General features: G+C 37.3%; 3 protein-coding genes across 14 annotated transcripts in view; 1 reads left to right on the forward strand and 2 right to left on the reverse strand.

The window, feature by feature from the left end:
* Positions 1-819, forward strand: part of Cpr76Bd (Cuticular protein 76Bd) — a 21,303-nt gene extending 20,484 nt beyond the window's left edge. Inside the window, exon 9 of the mRNA XM_017621742.1 lies at positions 14-819. Within this exon, the coding sequence (XP_017477231.1) occupies positions 14-256 (243 nt within the window). The 3' untranslated portion in view covers positions 257-819. The remainder of the gene's footprint in view (positions 1-13) is intronic.
* A 3,790-nt stretch (positions 820-4,609) lies between these two features.
* On the reverse strand, positions 4,610-6,268 carry RpS4 (ribosomal protein S4). The gene is made up of 5 exons (XM_017621743.1): positions 6,180-6,268; positions 5,620-5,878; positions 5,450-5,547; positions 5,007-5,178; positions 4,610-4,947 (listed from the first exon to the last, which is right to left on the reverse strand). The coding sequence occupies exons 1-5, from the start codon at positions 6,180-6,182 to the stop codon at positions 4,694-4,696; spliced, it is 786 nt and encodes a 261-aa protein (XP_017477232.1). The 5' UTR covers positions 6,183-6,268; the 3' UTR covers positions 4,610-4,693.
* A 1,493-nt stretch (positions 6,269-7,761) lies between these two features.
* On the reverse strand, positions 7,762-15,099 carry Srrm1 (Serine-arginine repetitive matrix 1). Of its 12 annotated transcripts, none has more exons than XM_017621753.1 (7): positions 15,077-15,099; positions 14,509-14,623; positions 14,105-14,407; positions 11,642-13,023; positions 10,696-11,175; positions 9,673-10,292; positions 7,762-9,604 (listed from the first exon to the last, which is right to left on the reverse strand). In XM_017621753.1, exons 3-7 carry the CDS (start codon positions 14,123-14,125, stop codon positions 8,364-8,366), a joined length of 3,744 nt encoding a protein of 1,247 aa, XP_017477242.1. In that variant the 5' UTR covers positions 14,126-14,407; positions 14,509-14,623; positions 15,077-15,099; the 3' UTR covers positions 7,762-8,363. The 12 variants fall into 12 exon arrangements, with proteins under 12 accessions (XP_017477242.1, XP_017477237.1, XP_017477243.1 ...); XM_017621748.1 differs by having other exon boundaries at positions 14,509-14,670; positions 15,077-15,094; XM_017621754.1 differs by having other exon boundaries at positions 14,509-14,627; positions 15,077-15,091.
* Between the last annotated feature and the right edge of the window lie 3,859 nt (positions 15,100-18,958).

The following is an 18,958-nucleotide window of genomic DNA, read 5'->3' on the forward strand; positions in this document are numbered from 1 at the left end:
TTGTCTTTTTTAGAGTGACCACGCAAGATATGCTTTCGAGTATGGTGTAAACGATCCATATACCGGCGATATAAAACACCAGAAAGAGGAACGTGATGGTGATGTTGTAAAAGGCGAGTACTCTCTGGTGGAACCCGATGGCAATGTTCGCACCGTTAAGTACTATGCCGATTGGGAGACAGGATTTCACGCTCAAGTCATTAATAGTCGAGATTCCGGAAAATTAGTCACAAAACGGGGTTCACCGAAATCGTGAATATTTTTTAAGAATATGAAAGAAATTTTAGTTAAATACACTCATCATCATTTTGTATCATTTTTACATTTTATTTTTTGTAGTTAGTTTAAAAAAAAAAATGCCATCTGTGTATAAAGCGTAAATATGTACATACATATGTTTATGAAGAATCCCATTACATTTGTGAAAAGCCATTACAAAGCAACGCAATTTCATAAACATAGCACTTATGCAACTAGAAATTTGATAAAAATAATAGTTTCTTCGAGTTTTTTAGAGCTTGGTCAAAAAAAATATCTATATAAGAAAAAATTATGTATGTATGTCCATAAATTTTCATAAATTACCAGGACAATTGGGCATTAATTACCCAACTCGTATATTTATTTTGATAAATCAAAGCAGCAAATTATCTCTCAGCAACTCAAATTATGGCTGCATAATTACATAAATATTTACATAAATACATAGTTACGAAATAATAATTTCCATCCGGGTATAGCACGATTTTCACCACTTTTCTACCGAAAAAGACCATTGTAAATACAAGAAAAATAAAAAAATACGATTAAGTGTCTAAACTTTGGAAATGTGTTTTTTAGAGCTCTTGAGCAGCTGTTAAATACAAAACAAAAATGGAATAACAAAAATTATTTTGAATACAAAAATATAATTTCACCTTGTTCTAGAATTCTGTGGCACCTGAAACTCCACCCATTAAAAAGAGCACAGTTGGAACTTTAAGAAAACGTTCCTTTCACTCTCTGACCCCTCTACAGACCTCTAGCGTAAAATTAATTTTTTGACAGATAAAATGTAAGCTGGGGTTACGCCATCCCCAGTATTTTCCGCTTTAGAAAAACTAACCCTCATCATTCCAACGCCGGCTACACTGAATACAGTATTTTTGCCAAGGTATAATTCATTTTGAAAATAAATAAGAAGGCGACCTTATCCATCCCCCCGACACAACATTGCAGATAGAATGCACAAAGCAACGGTAACACTATATTCCTGCAGCAGGTCAGTTTGAACAGAGGTAAACTTAAAAAAATAGATAAAGTCCAAAGGCTTGCGTTCACACTTATAAGTGGTGCGATGCACTGTACGCCCTACTGAACTTTCTTCCCGTAGACATACATACATACATACCAAACAGACATACAAGGCAATAGGCCGGCCGGTTCTAAACTACGCAGCGCCCGTGTGGTGGCCGGTGACTAGAAGTTACATACCCGCCAAAACACTGCACTCCGAACCGCCAGCAGATGCCTTCTGAAATCACCAGAACAACACCTACATAACGAGGCCCAAATGCTCCCACTCAAGGAGCACAGCACCAAGCAGTTCCTAGTAGGGGCGTGCCAGTTATCTACCAGCTGCATAACCTTTGCCGAGGTCTAGAGGCTCATAAAACAACCAATGGATCCGACAGCGTACCTACAGCACATAAACGGCATTCCCTGAGAGGCGTTCCAACTTACACCAACACATTCACCTGATGTGGAGGAGTCAGAATCTCGTCTGCCTCGGGAGACTTGCGTCACCATAGCTCAAACTCCTACCTGAGTAAGATAAATGAAGATGTGCTCAATAAATTTCTGGCATGTGGAGAGTCAATACAATGTGTCGGCACACCTCTTTTCAGGCACTCTAAATCCCACTGAACTAACGCCGTTCTCCCGCTGGTCCAACCCAGTCGGAGTGGCACACTTATTGGGCCTCTGTTGGTTGAGCTTGACGACAACGACTAAGCGTCCCGCCGATCTTGGCAAGGCTAAGTGATCCGCTCCAACAACAACAACAACAACAACGTGGAGGATCACGATGTTGCAGAGAAAAAGATTGTTGCCTATTATGCTACGTACATACATACATATCGCCGGTTAATGTAGAAAACCGCGTATCAACAAAATGCAAAACCGCGCCACACAAATTATTTTCTACAAAGTAAAAACACTCATATTTCAAAATGCTTCTCGTTTTTATAACGCAATCGCATTTCTGCCTAGTATATTTCAGGACGAATGGATAAGGATCGAGCCAAGAACTTGTGTGAGCAAATCCAATTTTTGCCAGCAAATGTCAGTTACGCGGTTTTGTACTTTAAACCGGAGCTGTAAAATGATAGAATCAGTAGGATCTGCATTCACTCGGGGCATTCTTTTCAAAATTTTGATTTTTCGGTTGTATAAAAAACACTCATTCCTGAGTGGCTTAAATTATTTTGAAACAAAAACAAACAAACAAATTTAAATCATTTCACAGTTTTACAGCTCTGCTTTAAACGACGTTATGGTGAATCGCTTTAGGGAGCTGAAAAAAGGGTGAGAAGTTTGTTGACTTACGGGCGGTTTCAGGACCGAAGGGAACAACCACACTTTGCAGCAATGTTTCTTCACATCCTTCTTCTCCGAGTTGGCACTGCGTCCAGCGCGCCTTCTTCTTTCATCAGCTTTGAATTTCAAGTGGCCACCGCGAAAACGAAAGCCTCAAAGCCGTTCTGTGCGACGTAATATGCATGCTGACGCTAAACAAATTGGGTCTGGCGTAAGAAGCATATTTCAACAAGCGGTCTAGCGGACATTTGCATGTATGCGGAGCGGTACTTTTTATGAATACATTAAGTACAGAAAACACATTTTATTTTAATTGAACACTCATTTCACAAATTTTCATTTTCACACATTTATTCACCTACAAACATATTTTACAGGTTAAAATTCATCACATCACTGCAAAAGCCGCGCAAAAACTGCGCCCAACTTAACCGGACGGATAATAAAACAAAACGAGGAAATAGGAGCGGCGCTAGAAAGAGGAAATTCACTTGCAACCTTCATGATTAGCACGTTCACAAACCCTTTGAACAACAACCACACTTGCGAAAAGGCACGTTTTATGTTGACTCGGCTAAATTGTCTGCAGCCGCCTTCTATTAGCCACTTCTGTGTTCGCTTTTGCTTCTTTTAATAAAAACGAACTTCCTCTTTCATTTTCTACGGTATTTCCATTTCCTCAGTCGCTTCTTAACATTCGGTCGAGTGGTTTGCAAAAATTTGTGAATTGTGTTTTTATAAAAGCAAATAAAAATGCAATGGCTTAGTTAGTGATAAAGTGGTTAAAATGTTTAAATATAAAATGTGATAAGTGAAGTGTATGTATGTATGCATACGCCCAAGCTATAAGGCGCTAGTTTTATTGTGAAAAAAGTGGAAATTTTTATGAATCTCAGTGGCGATACAAGATGGCCGCTCGTATATGGAAAAGCTTCTGAAAATATGAAACCGTTTCGAAAAAATTTATTGAGTTTGCTATTGTGGCCGCTGGGCAAATTAGTTGGGTGAGTGTAGTAGTTATTACGTAGCGCAAAAAAACTGTCCAAAACGGAACCGGTTAAAAACTAGTTGCAAAGTTATGCAGTGGGCGACAATAGCCACTGCCAATGACATCGCCGTGTAACGATATACATAAATCTTTGGGTAGCTTCTCAAATTTTGTATACAGGTCCAACGGGCTGGCTATCACTGAATCCATCGCGTCGTTTGCAATTTTTCGAATTCAGTGATAGCATTTTCGTATCACTACGCATTCAGTGATAGCCCTGAATAAAAATAGATATGTTGCCATTAACTGCAGAGGTGATACTCCTATAAAAAAATAATAGAAATTCCTGGGACCTTCCTTTTGGTATGACGCTCCTCTAACATCTATTTAAATTTTTTCCAAGAAACATCGTAATCTAATCCAAAAGCGGTCAGTTTAAGCTATAACCTAACTAAACGCGTATTTATTTCTTCAAGAAAATGTACAGCAACCGCAATGCTTTTTCTAGCAAGAAAATTGATGAAAAACATTTCTTGTGATTGGAAACGGGCCTTAATACTCTGCACATTGCTTAATGTTGAAGTCGGCGACTTCAACCGCGCATTGATCCAATCTTTAATATGGAGGGTGAGCATGTACATCCACCGTCCATTAGCAAATAAATCCCATCGTTCTCGACGCAAAATTGCACCCGTACAATATATATATAAATTATAACATTTATAACTCTAATTCTGGTATGAAGTATTTATGAGCAATCTCTGATTTACCCTTTCCGCCTCAACAATGCCGTGTACTGCCAATAGCACGGCCAACAGCTAAGTTATTTCATTAGATGCGACTATGAAGTTATTGCAGACCTGTGCGGGAATTACATATGTATCTTATTTAAGCCTAACTACATTTTAATAAATGATTCTAAAAACTACCCAAGCTGTATTATTATGCAAGTTCTGGAACTCACTTCCGAATGAATTTCAACCCCTTTCATTCACTCACAAGTGAATTGCAGATCCTGCCGGTATATATAACAAGAAATCATCATTTCCCAGGTTATTCTAAAGTGATTTCTGTTTATTGTGAATGATCCATCTTTCGCAAATATAGAAACCGGTCTTAAATAACTATTTAGTGGGTTTTGGCAGCCAAACGCTTGTCACGTTCCTCGGCAATGCTCAATTTAACACCCTTGCCCTTAGGCAGCGAGATGTAGGGTTTGTTGCCCTTGCCAATAATAAAAACGTTTGTCAATCTGGTGGCAAACACATGTCCTTGCGAGTCCTTTACGTGAACGATATCGAAGGAACCAGGATGTCTCTCGCGGTTAACAACGGTACCAACACGACCCAAATTTCTACCTCCAGTAATCATGCACAGGTTTCCTAAAAAGTATGAATATCTAAATAGTGAATGCGAAGGAAACAAAAAATACTGCGCTTACCAGAGTCGAATTTAATGTAGTCGGTAATTTTACCGGTGGCAATATCTACTTGAATAGTATCGTTAGCCTTGATCAAGGGATCGGGATAACGAATGGTACGGCCGTCATGGGTGACAACGAATGGTACACCCTTGGCGCCAAGTTGTGTTTTGCGGACCTTGCACAATTTGTACTGCAAAAAATAAAATAAAATAAAATAAGGTTATTGGCAACATTTGGTTTGGCTTACATACTGTTTATTAGTTAGTCAGAAAATGAAATTGCGGGTTTCTTGTAATTGCACGTAAGTGTTACCAAATTATCACAGTAATCAAGATATTCGGTGACCGTCGTAACAAAAATTGCTTTTGGCTTACTTTTGAACCACATATATGTTTGGTATCATAATTATGTGGTCTTCGATCAAGCCAGCTATGTAAAGAAAGAAACTACACAAAACATACCTTTGCCTCCTCAGCCGAAATACGGTGAATTGTGAATCGGCCCTTAACGTCGTACACCAAACGGAAGAATTCACCAGTTTTTTCAATGGTGATGACATCTAAAAAATAAATAATAAAAATATTATTGAATGTATGTACTGTATTACATAGTATCCATTGCATATATTTACCCATGAAACCAGCGGGAAATGTTGGGTCGGTGCGCACTTTGCCATCAACCTTGATCAGACGCTGCATAACAATTTTGGTCACCTCAGCACCGTTCAGCGCATACTTTAGACGATTTCTCAAGAAAATCATGAGCGGCAATGACTCCCGCAATTTGTGTGGGCCACTGGATGGACGAGGAGCGAATACTCCTCCCAATTTGTCCAACATCCATGCCTTTGGGGCTGCTAAACGCTTCAAATGCTTTTTGGGACCTCTCGCCTGCAATCAAAACACTCTGATATATTGTCACATCGCACTTAAAATGTATCACTTCATTTTTATTTGCCGTAGAATTCAACACCAAGGATGCAATCGGCGGTACAAGCAGAGTATAGCCGCATCAGAAATAGCAACTGCAAATTTGCAAAAAACTACTTGAGCACGCCAATTTCACAATGAAATATTAGCATACACTTCAATGGCAAATATTCATTAACACTCTGTAAACAAGTTTCGATAATTCTCATATCAGAATAGTACGATGGTAGTGAATTTCCACGGCAATTTTTCGACAACCTACCATCTTGTTAAAATACGTAAAAAGGAAAGGAAGATGGCAAAGCAGCCGGATGTTAATCGAATTTTTGACAGTTCGCTTTGTTGTGGATATACGCGATTATGGTTCAGTGGAGAACAGTTTTTGGCATCTTTTACAATTTCATTCAATTTTTCACGATTTGTTCCACTTCTATTACAATTTATTTAAAATACACTAAAGGTAGAATTTGTCAAGAACGCAGAACTTATACTTAAACGCTGTCTGTATACGCAGAATTTTGTCGATTACTGGAGCCCTCAGTGTTGCTTACTACAGTATTGCCACTCATCAATGCCTTTTCATAAACTTACCTTTTCGAATTAATGTGTGTTCAAGTAGTTTTAAACGAAAACTGGTTTTCGTTTGACAGTTTTTACACCGACGAAAACATAAGCAGAGATCTTGGATATGTTCTCTGCGAAAGCACAGGGTGATAAACACGGATAGCGACACCTGCCTGTCAAGTTTTGCAAGCCTGTTGAAAGCATTAGTACGAATGTACATGGATTTAATCTCTCATTTAAATGATGGCTATTACAGAATGCATCGTAGTCCGATTTTTGGGAAATCTACGAAAATGCGATCCCTGAATCCGAACTGCTACGAACGTGTGTATTCAAAGTTTCGGTTAACTCGTCGCTATTCGAATGCTATAGCATTTTCGTAGATTTCTTTCAAGTGTTTACACCTGTGTTTACGGTGCACTTGATGAAACCGTTTTGAAAACTAAACTGCTGAGCTTATACACTTGTTCGATAATAAATTTGCACGGTGGACCAAAATGGAAGCGAACAAAGGGCCTTATGAATAAAAAGTAAGCTATTGTTTTTTCTGAAGATTTCAGACCTTTTATTCGATTTATTCAAATACATAAATTTAAGTAAAAGGTCTGCACTTTTAAGAATAAGCAATTGTTTATTTTTATTCATAAGGCCCAATAATTCAAATTTATTACAACAATTCGGTATAAACAAAGTATACATACGTTTTCCCGAATATGTACAAAACACAATTTAATACGATTTTTTTTTTTATTTCTAACTTTTACAAATAATCACATTGAAGACCGTTTCAACATTCGGTAATTAGCTGCCGATTTTAAGTTCACAAATTTAAAGTTAACTACCGAATGTGAGTTAATTCTTCACGGTAAAAACACCTGTCGTTTGTGTATACACATTTCTTTTCTCGAACAACACCTCAATCATCCCCTTAGGTGAACATAATTTATTTGGTTATAAACAATAACCGCCTAAGTCCACTTAAGAAAAGATTAAGTTATGCTATCGTATTCTGCAACTACTATTTCATGTGTATATGAAATCCCCATCTCGCCAGCTAGGCTATTTAAAAAGTTATAGACGAACATATTTTGGTTTCCACATAAGGATAACAGCAGTTGCTTCACGATTTGAGCTTTTACAGGATTTGCAGGAAAAGCTGTTTTCTCCATTAATTAACCTTATGGTCACCTGGAACAGCTTCCTGTAAAAAACTCTTGATGACGATCGATAGTTTATCCGATTTAGGTGGGGCTTAGTGTAGTTAAATGAAATCAGACAAAGAATTCCGTAGTAGTTATCTTTATTTGTTTGCTTCTTAAAGTTGACAAACATGAATGCATTATATAATATCTACTTAAATAATAGAACCTAAAATTCAAATCAAGAAAATGTCGACAACTCTCAACAGAAGGGGATTTATAGCTTTTATTATAGCAATCAATATTATATTGTTATATGCATGTATTTATGTATATATGCAATTGTTTTCACAAACGACATCCAATCCAAATCACGTTTGAACTGCTCCTTTCTGCTGCTACAATAAAAAGTAATGTATTTCTGTATGTATGTATGTTACAAGTTCCTTAGCATGCGATGATAAATATTTCGTCAACAGCTTCCTTGCTGTTCCATGTGTGCGGGTGTGTATGTGTGGTTGGCATTTACTTCGAAAATTATAACAACATATTGGAGGTTTCCGTCAGTACTTCTAATTACTTTCAGTAGTGTAATAAGTGTTATATATAGGTTATAAACTAAGTTACTCTGGATAACCAACGTAAAAAATTAATCAGGCAAATTGATGAAATGTAGAGCATCATATTTCCAGTCGTTACCAGCACATGTCTGTCGTCACCGTCATGTTCATGTTCATGACTCTTCATTCATTCTTTTTCATCGATTTCAAAGCCCGCTCACGTAATTGTTTCTCTAAATCTTCATTTACTCCGCCAAGCAGCAAAGGCGCTGATGTTATTGCCTTGCCTGTACGTTCTCGAACTTCCTCGTCATCGTTGTCACTACTCGAGGAGCTGTCAGCCTTTTTGCTCTTCTTCTTATGTTTCTTGTGCTTCTTGCTCTTCTTGCTGTGTTTTTTATGCTTCTTATGCTTTTTCTTCTTCGACGACGCCTCAGCCTCGGAATCTGAAGAGCTATCTTCGTCCGTTGATTTTCGTTTTGCTGATTTTTTTGCCTTCTTGCGCTTCTTCTTCGATACATGCTCATCATCGGATTCAGAGGAAGCTGCGCGCTTAGACTTTTTCAACCCCGAAATAGACGCCGTGCGTTTTCGCGAAACAGCTTGTTTTGCTTTTACTTCGGATTTTTTGCCATCAGAATGTTCTTTTTCAGAGTCATCGCTTGAATTTGACGATACGTTATCCTTTGAAATGGTTTTCTCCGACAATTTCTTGTTTGCTTTTGAACTACTTGGAACAGCTACTTCTGGTACGTCAATGTTGTGTTTGCCTTTTGCACGACTAGCCTGCAGCTCAACTGCATTTCGGTCCTCCCGAATCTCTTCAGTGGGTAGATTTTTATCTTTTCGTCCAGGCTTTGCAATCGGTGGTAATTCCACTAATGTCTGACTCTTAGCTAGTGCCTTAGCATTGGATTTCTTCTTAGACTTCTCCTCCTCACTTTCATCATCGGAGTCATCGCTTGTATCTGACTTTCGTCTTTTAGTTTTGGAACGCGATTCTATATTCTTCTTCTTCGTTTCTTTTACCTTTTCGATCGCATTACGTTCCTCATCTTCTTCACTGTCATCACTATCGCCAGAGCTGTCCGAAGAAGATGAATAACTTTCCTTATGGCTTTTTTGTGGTTTACTATCTTGAGTTTTCTTTACCGCAGTCGGCTGGAGCTTTTCACGCTCATGAGGTTTCAAAAATGGTGACGGTGTACGAGATAAACTCGAACTATAACGATCGCGTAATTTTTCATTGCGTAAAACTGGAGCAGCAGCAGTTACTGCTGCAACTGTAGGAGCTGGTTTCTTTACTGGAGGGGCTTCTATTTGGACTGCTTCTGGTTTTGCTTTGCGATTTTCACCACGTTCATCTTTGGACAAATCAATGGTCTTGACTGAGGGACCTGCAAACTCTACAGAAGAACGGCGAACTACAATTAAATACAATATATATGTAAAAATACTATAAGCAACATTATCGTACTGTTAAATAAGTTACCTAAGCTTTCGCGTGCCTTTGGAATTTTCTCAGATGATTGGCTGGAGTCGCGATCGCTTCTATCACGGGAACGTCTAGCACTTCTTGCGCGGTCACCATTGTTTTTAATTGGACTAGTTTGTTTAGTTGTGCTTGGCTGGCGCGCTACTGGTGGTGGAGCAGCAGTTTCCTCTTCCAATTCCCAATTCGAACTTGCTGAGGAGCTCCTAGATTTTGCTTTTGGAGGAGGGTTGCGATTATTTTGATCCCAGCGTCCGAAATTGTTTCCACCTCCGCGATCACGCGAATTATCTCTAATTGGAGAAGATGGTCGACGATCTCGTGGTCCTGGGCTAAATCGCCGTTCTCTGGATCGTCTTTGATACGGCATATTTTGTTGTGGAGAGAATCGTCGTGGTGGCGGTGAAAATTTGCGGAATTGATTCTGCATCGGAGACATACGCCGATCACGGTCGCGATCACGTGAGAACCGACGCTGCGGCGAGAAACGACGATTAAAGCGACCACCACCTCCACCGCCGCGACCCATGCTAGGACTACGACGCCAAAAGTTCATTCGGCCACGATTGTTTCCACCGCGTCCACGGAAGTGCATCATTGGCGAACGGCGGCGATTAAAACTGTTAAAGTAATAGAATAAAAAATTTAAATGCCAAAATTTCTAATGCATGCATTCAATATTTGAAATCTTATCACTTGAATAACATATAAACAACAATTAATGGAAATATTTATAAACAAGAAACTTAATTTGGCAAATAGAGAATCTTACAACGCCCAAGAGAGTTTTTACATTAATTTTACTAGCAAGAATTTGCAGCTCTCCCGTGTTGTTACGCTCTCGATTCAGTGCTCTCTTGCAAATTTTCAGGGTTATTATACACTTTCCCACTAAGAATTTGCAGGTTCCAGTACAAATTAGTACTGACTATTTGTTACTATAGACACTCCCATTGTTACCAGACAAAAAGACAAATTATTTGCATAAAATTACTCGTATTAATATCTTAGTAAACAACTAACCGTCGTGGAGAACGTGAACGTCGCATGGGCGAACGTGATCGGTTGCGAGATCTTGATCGATTACGTGAATTTGAACGACGACGGGAACGTGAACGTTGCATCCGTCCGCCTCCACTGTCATTGCGCGGACTACGATTACGCGGTGAAAAGCGTCGACCGGGCATATCTCCTCGCCTACCTCTATTGTCTCCCATCATCCTTCGGCCGCCGTCCCGATCGCGTTCCCTATCGATGGATGATGCAGATGAGTCGCGGTTATGACGATAGTGTCGTTTCTTTTGTACACTATTCTTATTACGTCGTATCTCAAAATCGTCTTTACGATCAGGTGACGGCGACAGACTTGTGTTACGTGAGCTCGAGCGACGTATTGGTTTTTTATTAGAGCGTATTGATGCCCTCGAGGAGCGAGATGATGATCTTGAACGTGAACGTGAACGTGAAGAAGCAGCGCCTCGAACCGATCGCTTGCTAGGAGATCTGTTGAGCATAAAGAAATGTTTATGAAAATTCATACATAGTTCGTAATTTAGTTTTATTTAGTAAATTATTTAAAATTTTCAATATTTGTTTCATCAATTTTAAAACCCTAGAAAATAAATGAAAATTTAGATGATTTAATCATTTATTGATACATACATATGTATAAACGAAAATACACTGTTCACACCATAATTATATTTTCTTCATGCTCTTTAAGGATACTTACGTTGTTCACAAACCAAATGGCATACAAAATATTTCCTTAGTAACTTAGCGTTCGTCAGAGCGAACATGTATCGAATAAGAGGCCTAAAACCGGTACCATGTCGTGGGTTTCTTCCCCTCCTCATAGCTTAACCAACTATTACTTACCACATTTCAATTGTGAACACACTGCTATTTAAAATTTGCTAACCCCTTTAATATACATATATATATAATTGTACGCTTTTGTAGATTTTACCTTGAACGAGAGCGACCTTTAGAAGGTTTGCGCGCTGGTCTCTTATCTTCAGTGGATAAGCGTGAATGTTCACTAGGATTTCGGGATGGTGATCGTTTCTTGACATCACGTTTTTTAGCGCTACCGCCATCTTCATGACCATTTACGGGTGTATGGGGATTAGAGTTTCGAGAGGTTGAACGCTTTCGATAAGGTGGTGAAGTTCTGTTTTTTGTATTACTTGTTGGCGCTGGCGATGATTTTCGTTTTACGGGTGATTTAGAAATGGATCTGGATCTTGAACGTCTGTCTTTGGAACGACGACTTTTTGATTTTGGACTTTGACGTTTTGGTGGTGATGCTGAACGTGATAATTGTCGTTTCTTACTTGGTGGTCGTCGACCGCTGCGATCCCTGGAGCGACTGCGAGTACGACTACGTCGTCGCCGTCGATCTCCGCCACCACCTGATGATCTACGCCTTGGCGAGCGAGATGATCGCCGTCTATCCCTTGAAGAATTGCGACGCCTTTGCGGTGATGAGTTGCGTTCCCGCGATGATTTTCGCGTTACTGATCTCTCCCTGGAGCGTTTGCGCGGAGAACGGTTACGTATTTTCGTTGCGGCCGCTTCTGCAGCTGCCGATCTAGCACTAGCATTTGGTGACCTGGAACGATCTCGTATTATAGCTGCAGCTGCTGCTGCTGCGGCAGCATTTACACTGGCTGCGATACCCCCCTCAATTTGTTTGCTTTGAGAAACGCTACCTAAATTAGTATCTTCAGCCGAATTCGATCTAGATTTAGCTGATAATTGTGACCTAACCTGCTCGATCGCGCTTAAAGTACTTGGCGGTAACTGCTGCTCACGCTGACTTAATTCATCACGTTGTCCATCATGGGAACGATCCCTACCGCTGCGTCTATCGCGATCTCGATCACGTTCGTTATCTCTATCTCGATCCCTCTCTCTATCCCTATCTCGTGAACGCGAACGATCATTTTGGCGTTGCTGCTCCTCTCTCTTAAGTATCTCATCTTTCTTTTGTTGAATAAACTCGGCCGGTATTCCACTTTCACTTTCTTGAGCTGATAGCAACAGTGCCCATAATTCACCCATAAATTGTCGTGCATTTTTCCCATTTAGAAATCCGGTCATATTAATTTGCATTTTCTTAGGACAGGGAAATTTTTCTTCCTCCAATTGATTGTAGACGAATTCGACGACGACGTCATCTTCGATGTGCAAAATATCCGTAATTTTTTTGCTGATCCATGGACGTAACACATCCAGCTTCACCTTTGACATATCCACTCGTTTATTTAAGCAATCCCCGAACTTCATTTGTTTCATCAATTTCTTTTCCTTGTCGCTGAAACGCGTATCCTGCTGCTGTGTAGTGCCCTGCAAGTATGTATAATTTGAAAAATAAGTTAAAACCGCTTAAAATCTGCAGCGCTTTATTAACAATTTTCCCCCAGTAGGTACCAGATCGAAATAAAGTTGGTGGTTAACGCAGCGCATAGAGCAATGAAATATGGCTGTACCAAATACTTTACTTACTTAACTCATACCCAGAAAATAATTTAGTTAGGTCTTCTTAAATAAAGCCATTCTAAAAGGCCTACCCAAGAAGGGCTGAAAAAAGTGCTGTCCCTGCATGCCTTCTAGAAGGGCTTTTTATGTTTACAATTAACGCGATTGTTTAAGTTTATATTATTTTATATTACGAAAGAATTTAAATGTGCATTTAAGATTGTAATAAAACATATGAACCTTAAATACCTTAAGGTATGATTTTTATTAAAAACAGGAGCAGCTGTATAAGAACTACCCCAAAAGGAGCCCTTCTATGTTTAGCGAAGGTCTTCAATTTATGCCACTCCGTATAAAAAAGGAAGAGGACTTGTTGAAGGGCTTTTAGCTTATGAAGTTATCAACTGGGTATGTATTTGGCGATCCCATTGATTACAATTTTGAGATATTTTTTTCACGTCAAGTCCTTTTAGATATTGCTATTTTCCCGGCAAAGAAAAGTATGTCCTTTAAAAATGGCAAATGGTGTCAACAACTTTGTACCTGAACGTAATCTAAACACTTCTATAATTTCAACTACAGCGGCCGACATATGTATTTATATGTTCAAATGTAGCAAATAATTTTTAGCAAATTAAACTTGTACGGGGTCCGAACTTACCAGTTTTTGTAGAAATCGACCCCGTTGTTGATCAGACAGTTTTACTAATAAAAATGTTATTCTCATACAATATTGCTCGCTTGTGATTTGTCTTCTGCTGTTTATAGTCAAATTGCATAAAATTTTCATATGCCTAATCTATTTTTAACGCCATACATTAAATACTACCTATTACGATGTATTCAATTTATTAGGATATTTTAATAGTTTGTGAATAAAATATAAATTGTTGCAAAACGAGCATTCTCATTCGATAATAGATTACTAAAAGTTACAATGTATGAATACCTTTGAGAATACGTGAAACATCTCCGAATAATTACATTGTTTTTAGTACGCCACGTGCTATAAAAGGTCCTTTTTTCTTATTGCTAGCTTATGGGCGAACTATTCTTTCGACGACGAAAGCTTTATCTTCACATTTCCAATTTTGGCTTAGCCTTATCAGCGATGAGGATAAAGTACTATCTTAACGAAAAAATCAGCGAATTAACCTATGATTCCATTGACCTTTTCACACGAAGTGGTTATTTTGACACAAAGTAGATATATGTAGTAGTCTGAGTAGAAATATATATTTTTTCTCATAAACTGTAATATATATTAAAATATTTTTCAATTAAACAATGCAATGTTAATACAAAAACATGTGTATTACATATTTAATTAAATATAGATAATGGCGGACTTACCGTGAACATCATTGTGCAGCACTCGTCTCTTTAACAGCAATAGCAAATGTTTCAAATAATTTTCTTCAACAATTTTCACAAATTAGCACCCTCACGTCATGTCAATGTTTCAAACCTTTCTTTAATAAATTTAGCTCACTTATTGCAGTTATATACCTTATACTTAATTAGGCTCCCAATTAATTTTTTAGTTTCTGCTTCACGGAAATGGTGCGCCCGGCAACTGGGGCTTCGAATACGCACACGGCGGCAAGCGTGAAATTCAGCGATGTGAGCAGAAGAAAAAAAAAATCAGGAGGCGGGGGTAATTAATACACATTCGGTTTTTCTTGCACTCAAATGAACTGTAAACGTTACAAATTTCGCGTAGTAAACTATTTCAATATATTTTAACAACGTTAACGCTGAAACTACACATATTTTTAAGTTAATATATCTGCAATAATCTTTTTTCGCACATTAAAAAATTTTCAATGCGGCCTGCTACACTGCAAAATGGAGACGACGCAACNCGCTGAAACTACACATATTTTTAAGTTAATATATCTGCAATAATCTTTTTTCGCACATTAAAAAAATTTTCAATGCGGCCTGCTACACTGCAAAATGGAGACGACGCAACGAAAAATTCAACGAAATGAACGTTGCCATATTTGATGAAGAAGGTCAGACGAAAAAGAAATGATAATTAATAGGCAGTCACAATAAATGCGAAATTACTAGAAATTATAAGCGAACTTACAGAAAACAAACTAAAATCAAGATATATGTTTTATAATTGTGATTTTTATATAAAAATCTGCATACAGGTGTTTAAATTGCGCTTATTCACATACACTTGTGTTAAGAAAAATGTAAGGTTATAAGAAAATACTATGACTTCCATGCGACCCTGTTTGTAGATTTCCTAACGAAACTACAGGGAAATGTCAAATGTCAAATGCCAACAGGAAAAGGAAGTTTTGGCGCTATTTGAGTTGCGTTAAGTGATTTTTTGATTTTGAGCCACTAAAATGTGAAAATTGTGGAAATCGTNCATGACTTCCATGCGACCCTGTTTGTAGATTTCCTAACGAAACTACAGGGAAATGTCGAATGTCAAATGTGGGGTCAAGCCAACAGGAAAAGGAAGTTTTGGCGCTATTTGAGTTATGTTCAGTGATTTTTTGATTTTGAGCCACTAAAATGTGAAAATTGTGGAAATCGTGACAATTTCTGTATTAATCAAGTGCTAAATATATTAGAAAGTAATATTTTTACTACTCGTGGCTGTGCTAACATATTTCATACGATTTCTGTGCTTACGAAGAAAGTGACGCCAAAACAGCACATCCAACAAGTTAATTATTAAAATTATAAGCTTTGCCGCTACATATTTGGTTTGCGACCAGTGAGTTTTTTTGTAATATTTAGCCACTAGAAAGTGAAAATTATAAAAATTTCTGTAATAATTAAGTGCTTAGCATAAAGTAATAGCTTTCCGAACTTTNATTTCTGTGCTTACGAAGGAAGTGACGCTAAAAGAGCACACCCAACAAGTTAATTGTTAAAATTATAAGCTTTGCGGCTACATATTTGGTTTGCGACCAGTGAGGTTTTTGTTATTTTTAGCCACTTGAAAGTGAAAATTATAAAAATTTCTGTAATAATTAAGTGCTTAGCATAAAGTAATAGCTTTCCGAACTTTCGGCTTTATTATATCATTGTTTTAAAATACTACCGAGCGCCCTGCTAAAGGGAATGAGGGAAGTAAAGCTATAGCAGCAAATCAAACAAGTGAATTTTTAAAATTACATATAATCTTTGGAGCAAAATTGTGTCAAGTTGAAAGCAAAATATAAAGTAATATTTGAATGAATTACTGTGCATTAAAATGGTAGTGAATCGCCTTGGAAGGAAACGACAGAAGCGAAGCTATCATGATCAGTAAATAATGCTTCTGTAATTACCGTAAGTGCAAATACATACATACATTTTAATTAGTTGCATTCCAGATGCTTACGATATTCACGCTTTGCAGGTTTTTTTCCCCCAGGAAAGCGTTCCAGGTCAGTGCTGCCACTGCCTTAGCCTTTATAGTATCCAAAAAAAAATCGAAAACTGTATCCAAATGTATCCACCGAAAAGAGCGGACATTTTTACATAGTGCATCTATGGAAAACCACATCGGCCCCATAACAAACTTATTAACGTGTAGTCAGTATTTTGTCATCCTTAGACACGGATTTGGGAAACAACGGCCCGTAGTTATAGTCAAAATTAAGTCGACTCTAAAGTTAATTGCAGCTTTTTGACATAATTTTCAATGGGATATCTGTCAAAAAAGCTGCAACTAACTTTAGTGTCGACATAATTTTGACTATACCAACAGGCCTTTGTTACCCAGATCTGTTTCTAAGAATGGGAAAATACTAACTACAACTACGGGCCAAAGTTTCCGCATGTTCGATGCCTATTACTATGATTAGATTCCCACAAATAATACATGCAAAAAATGTTTGCTAGTCTATCAAAATAATACTAATTTAAATTTGACCTGCTACAGTCAGTTCAGTAAATTGTTATTTCCCGCTATTATAGTTACAATATTTTTCAATCAAACTGTTGGATTGGGAGCTTTCTATGAAATTAAAAAAAAATCCTCAAAAACTTGTATTTGTCTGTAAATTCCGCCTTCAAGAAAAATGTCTACTTGAATTCTCGCTTAACGACATACATATAATTGAAAATTTAGAAATTATAAGTTGTTTTTAGTGCAGTCAAGTTATAGTTGAAAATTATTCGTCCGCATGGTTGTCAATTTCCTTTGACTGTGCTAAGAGAAGGGTTGCTCGGGATGTAAAAGTTTATTTCTCGATATAATAGTTAACTACTACAGGTCGGAAAACTTTTTAAAATTTTCAAACTACTTGGTATTATTAAATGCACGTTTATGTAGCTAAAGATTTAATTTTTCAAAGTGACAAGAATAAGAGAAAATTTCTTGCTTGGAGGATGAGCAGCCAGCTATTAAAAATGTTATAATATTTCGTACATAAATATAAAAAAATGTCCTTCACCTTACAAATATTTATGGGAAAAGGTATCCAAATTTACACTGAGGAAAACATGTAGTATCCCTCAAAATTTAAGACAAAAATGTATCCAATTAGATTCATATGTATCAAACCGGCAACACTGTTCCAGGTGCCAAAAACCTGTAAGTTAAAGCACTTTTCTGAGAGTAACTTGCTCTCTCTCCCAGTCAGAAGTTGCAGGTTTTAGTCCGAATATTTTCTTCCTGCAAATTCATGAAAAGTGTCAAAGGATAGGCGAGGTTGCATTTGTAAACAAAAACAGAACGCAGTGAAAGCAAAGAACCTTATATTTGTTAAAAAACTGAAGTAGTTACAGGAAAAGTGGTTTTTCGCGTTCCAGGTGACTTTTACTGTTTCGCTCTCGCTCTTCGGTTTTTTTTTACACGAAGTTAATTGGAACGCAATTATTATAAGTACATTATAGGTGTGTTCCACACGCTTTCCGGGTTGTTTCGGTAATTAGAGCATACAAATAAGTTACTCTCTCACAAGTGTCAAAAATGTGTCAACACACGTCAAAAGTGCGCAGAGCATGAGGAACGCAAAAACCCACATTTCGTGCCCGGAATCAACAAATCCGCTGTAAACAATGATTTTATGTGAATTTATCTTATATATGTAACTAATAAAATTAGCAAATATCTACATTTCTGAACCTTTTGTGCTATTTTCCATTTATGTATTTTACAAAATTTGCTATCGGATATAAACAAACAAGAAATCATCAAACTGACTTCTCGCACATTTCTGCTTGGAAAAAAATTCCGGGCAGTTTCGGGCACGCTCTCTATTACCCGCTTTATGTGCTGTTTTGGGCTTATTGTGTTACATATTATGCAAAAATTTCATGCTGAAATCTGGCGCAATTTTCTGCAATTTCTAAGTAAATTGAACACTTTAAACGCGTCTCCTGAAACGTTACGCTCTTTGAAATGTGACAGTCTAATATAGAATTAAAATTTTTACTTACTGCTCAAGTTTTCTTTCCCACAAATAATTTAAGTGTTATTTTATTAAATATTTTATTATTACACGTGTATAAATATGTATATACATAAATGCAACAATTTCAATTTTCTTATTTAATTCTTTAATTAATAACATACATTCAATGCTTGATCTTATTTCGTTTATTTAAAACAATTATGCCATTTATACACTGCATACAAATGTACGTATGTATAGTGCATATAATAATACATATTTAAGACATTTAGTTTTATTTTTAATTGTTAAACTCATCATGCTACAAAAGCATGAAATGCAAACACGTATACATGTATGTGTATATATAAAAATTTTTATAAGTGTATACCTACATACATATATGTACAAACATATATGTTCTTAATATTTTATTAACTTAAAAATAA

This window comes from Rhagoletis zephyria, unplaced genomic scaffold, assembly GCF_001687245.7.
Source record: "Rhagoletis zephyria isolate East Lansing unplaced genomic scaffold, Rhagoletis_zephyria_1.1 Rzeph_scaffold_02569, whole genome shotgun sequence".
Taxonomy (NCBI): Eukaryota; Metazoa; Arthropoda; class Insecta; order Diptera; family Tephritidae; genus Rhagoletis; species Rhagoletis zephyria.

Bases quoted from the DNA above. Each gene is read 5' to 3' on its own strand.
- RpS4 (XM_017621743.1), bottom strand. The intron at 5,548-5,619 runs GTAAATATATGC...TTTATTTTTTAG, and splicing joins ATTTCCCGCTGGTTTCATGG to ATGTCATCACCATTGAAAAA. The intron at 4,948-5,006 runs GTAAGCGCAGTA...CATACTTTTTAG, and splicing joins CTACATTAAATTCGACTCTG to GAAACCTGTGCATGATTACT.
- Srrm1 (XM_017621753.1), bottom strand. From the start codon at position 14,125: ATGTTTCACGTATTCTCAAAG. The intron at 11,176-11,641 runs GTAAAATCTACA...TATGCTCAACAG, and splicing joins AAAGGTCGCTCTCGTTCAAG to ATCTCCTAGCAAGCGATCGG. The intron at 10,293-10,695 runs GTTAGTTGTTTA...TTACTTTAACAG, and splicing joins CGTTCACGTTCTCCACGACG to TTTTAATCGCCGCCGTTCGC.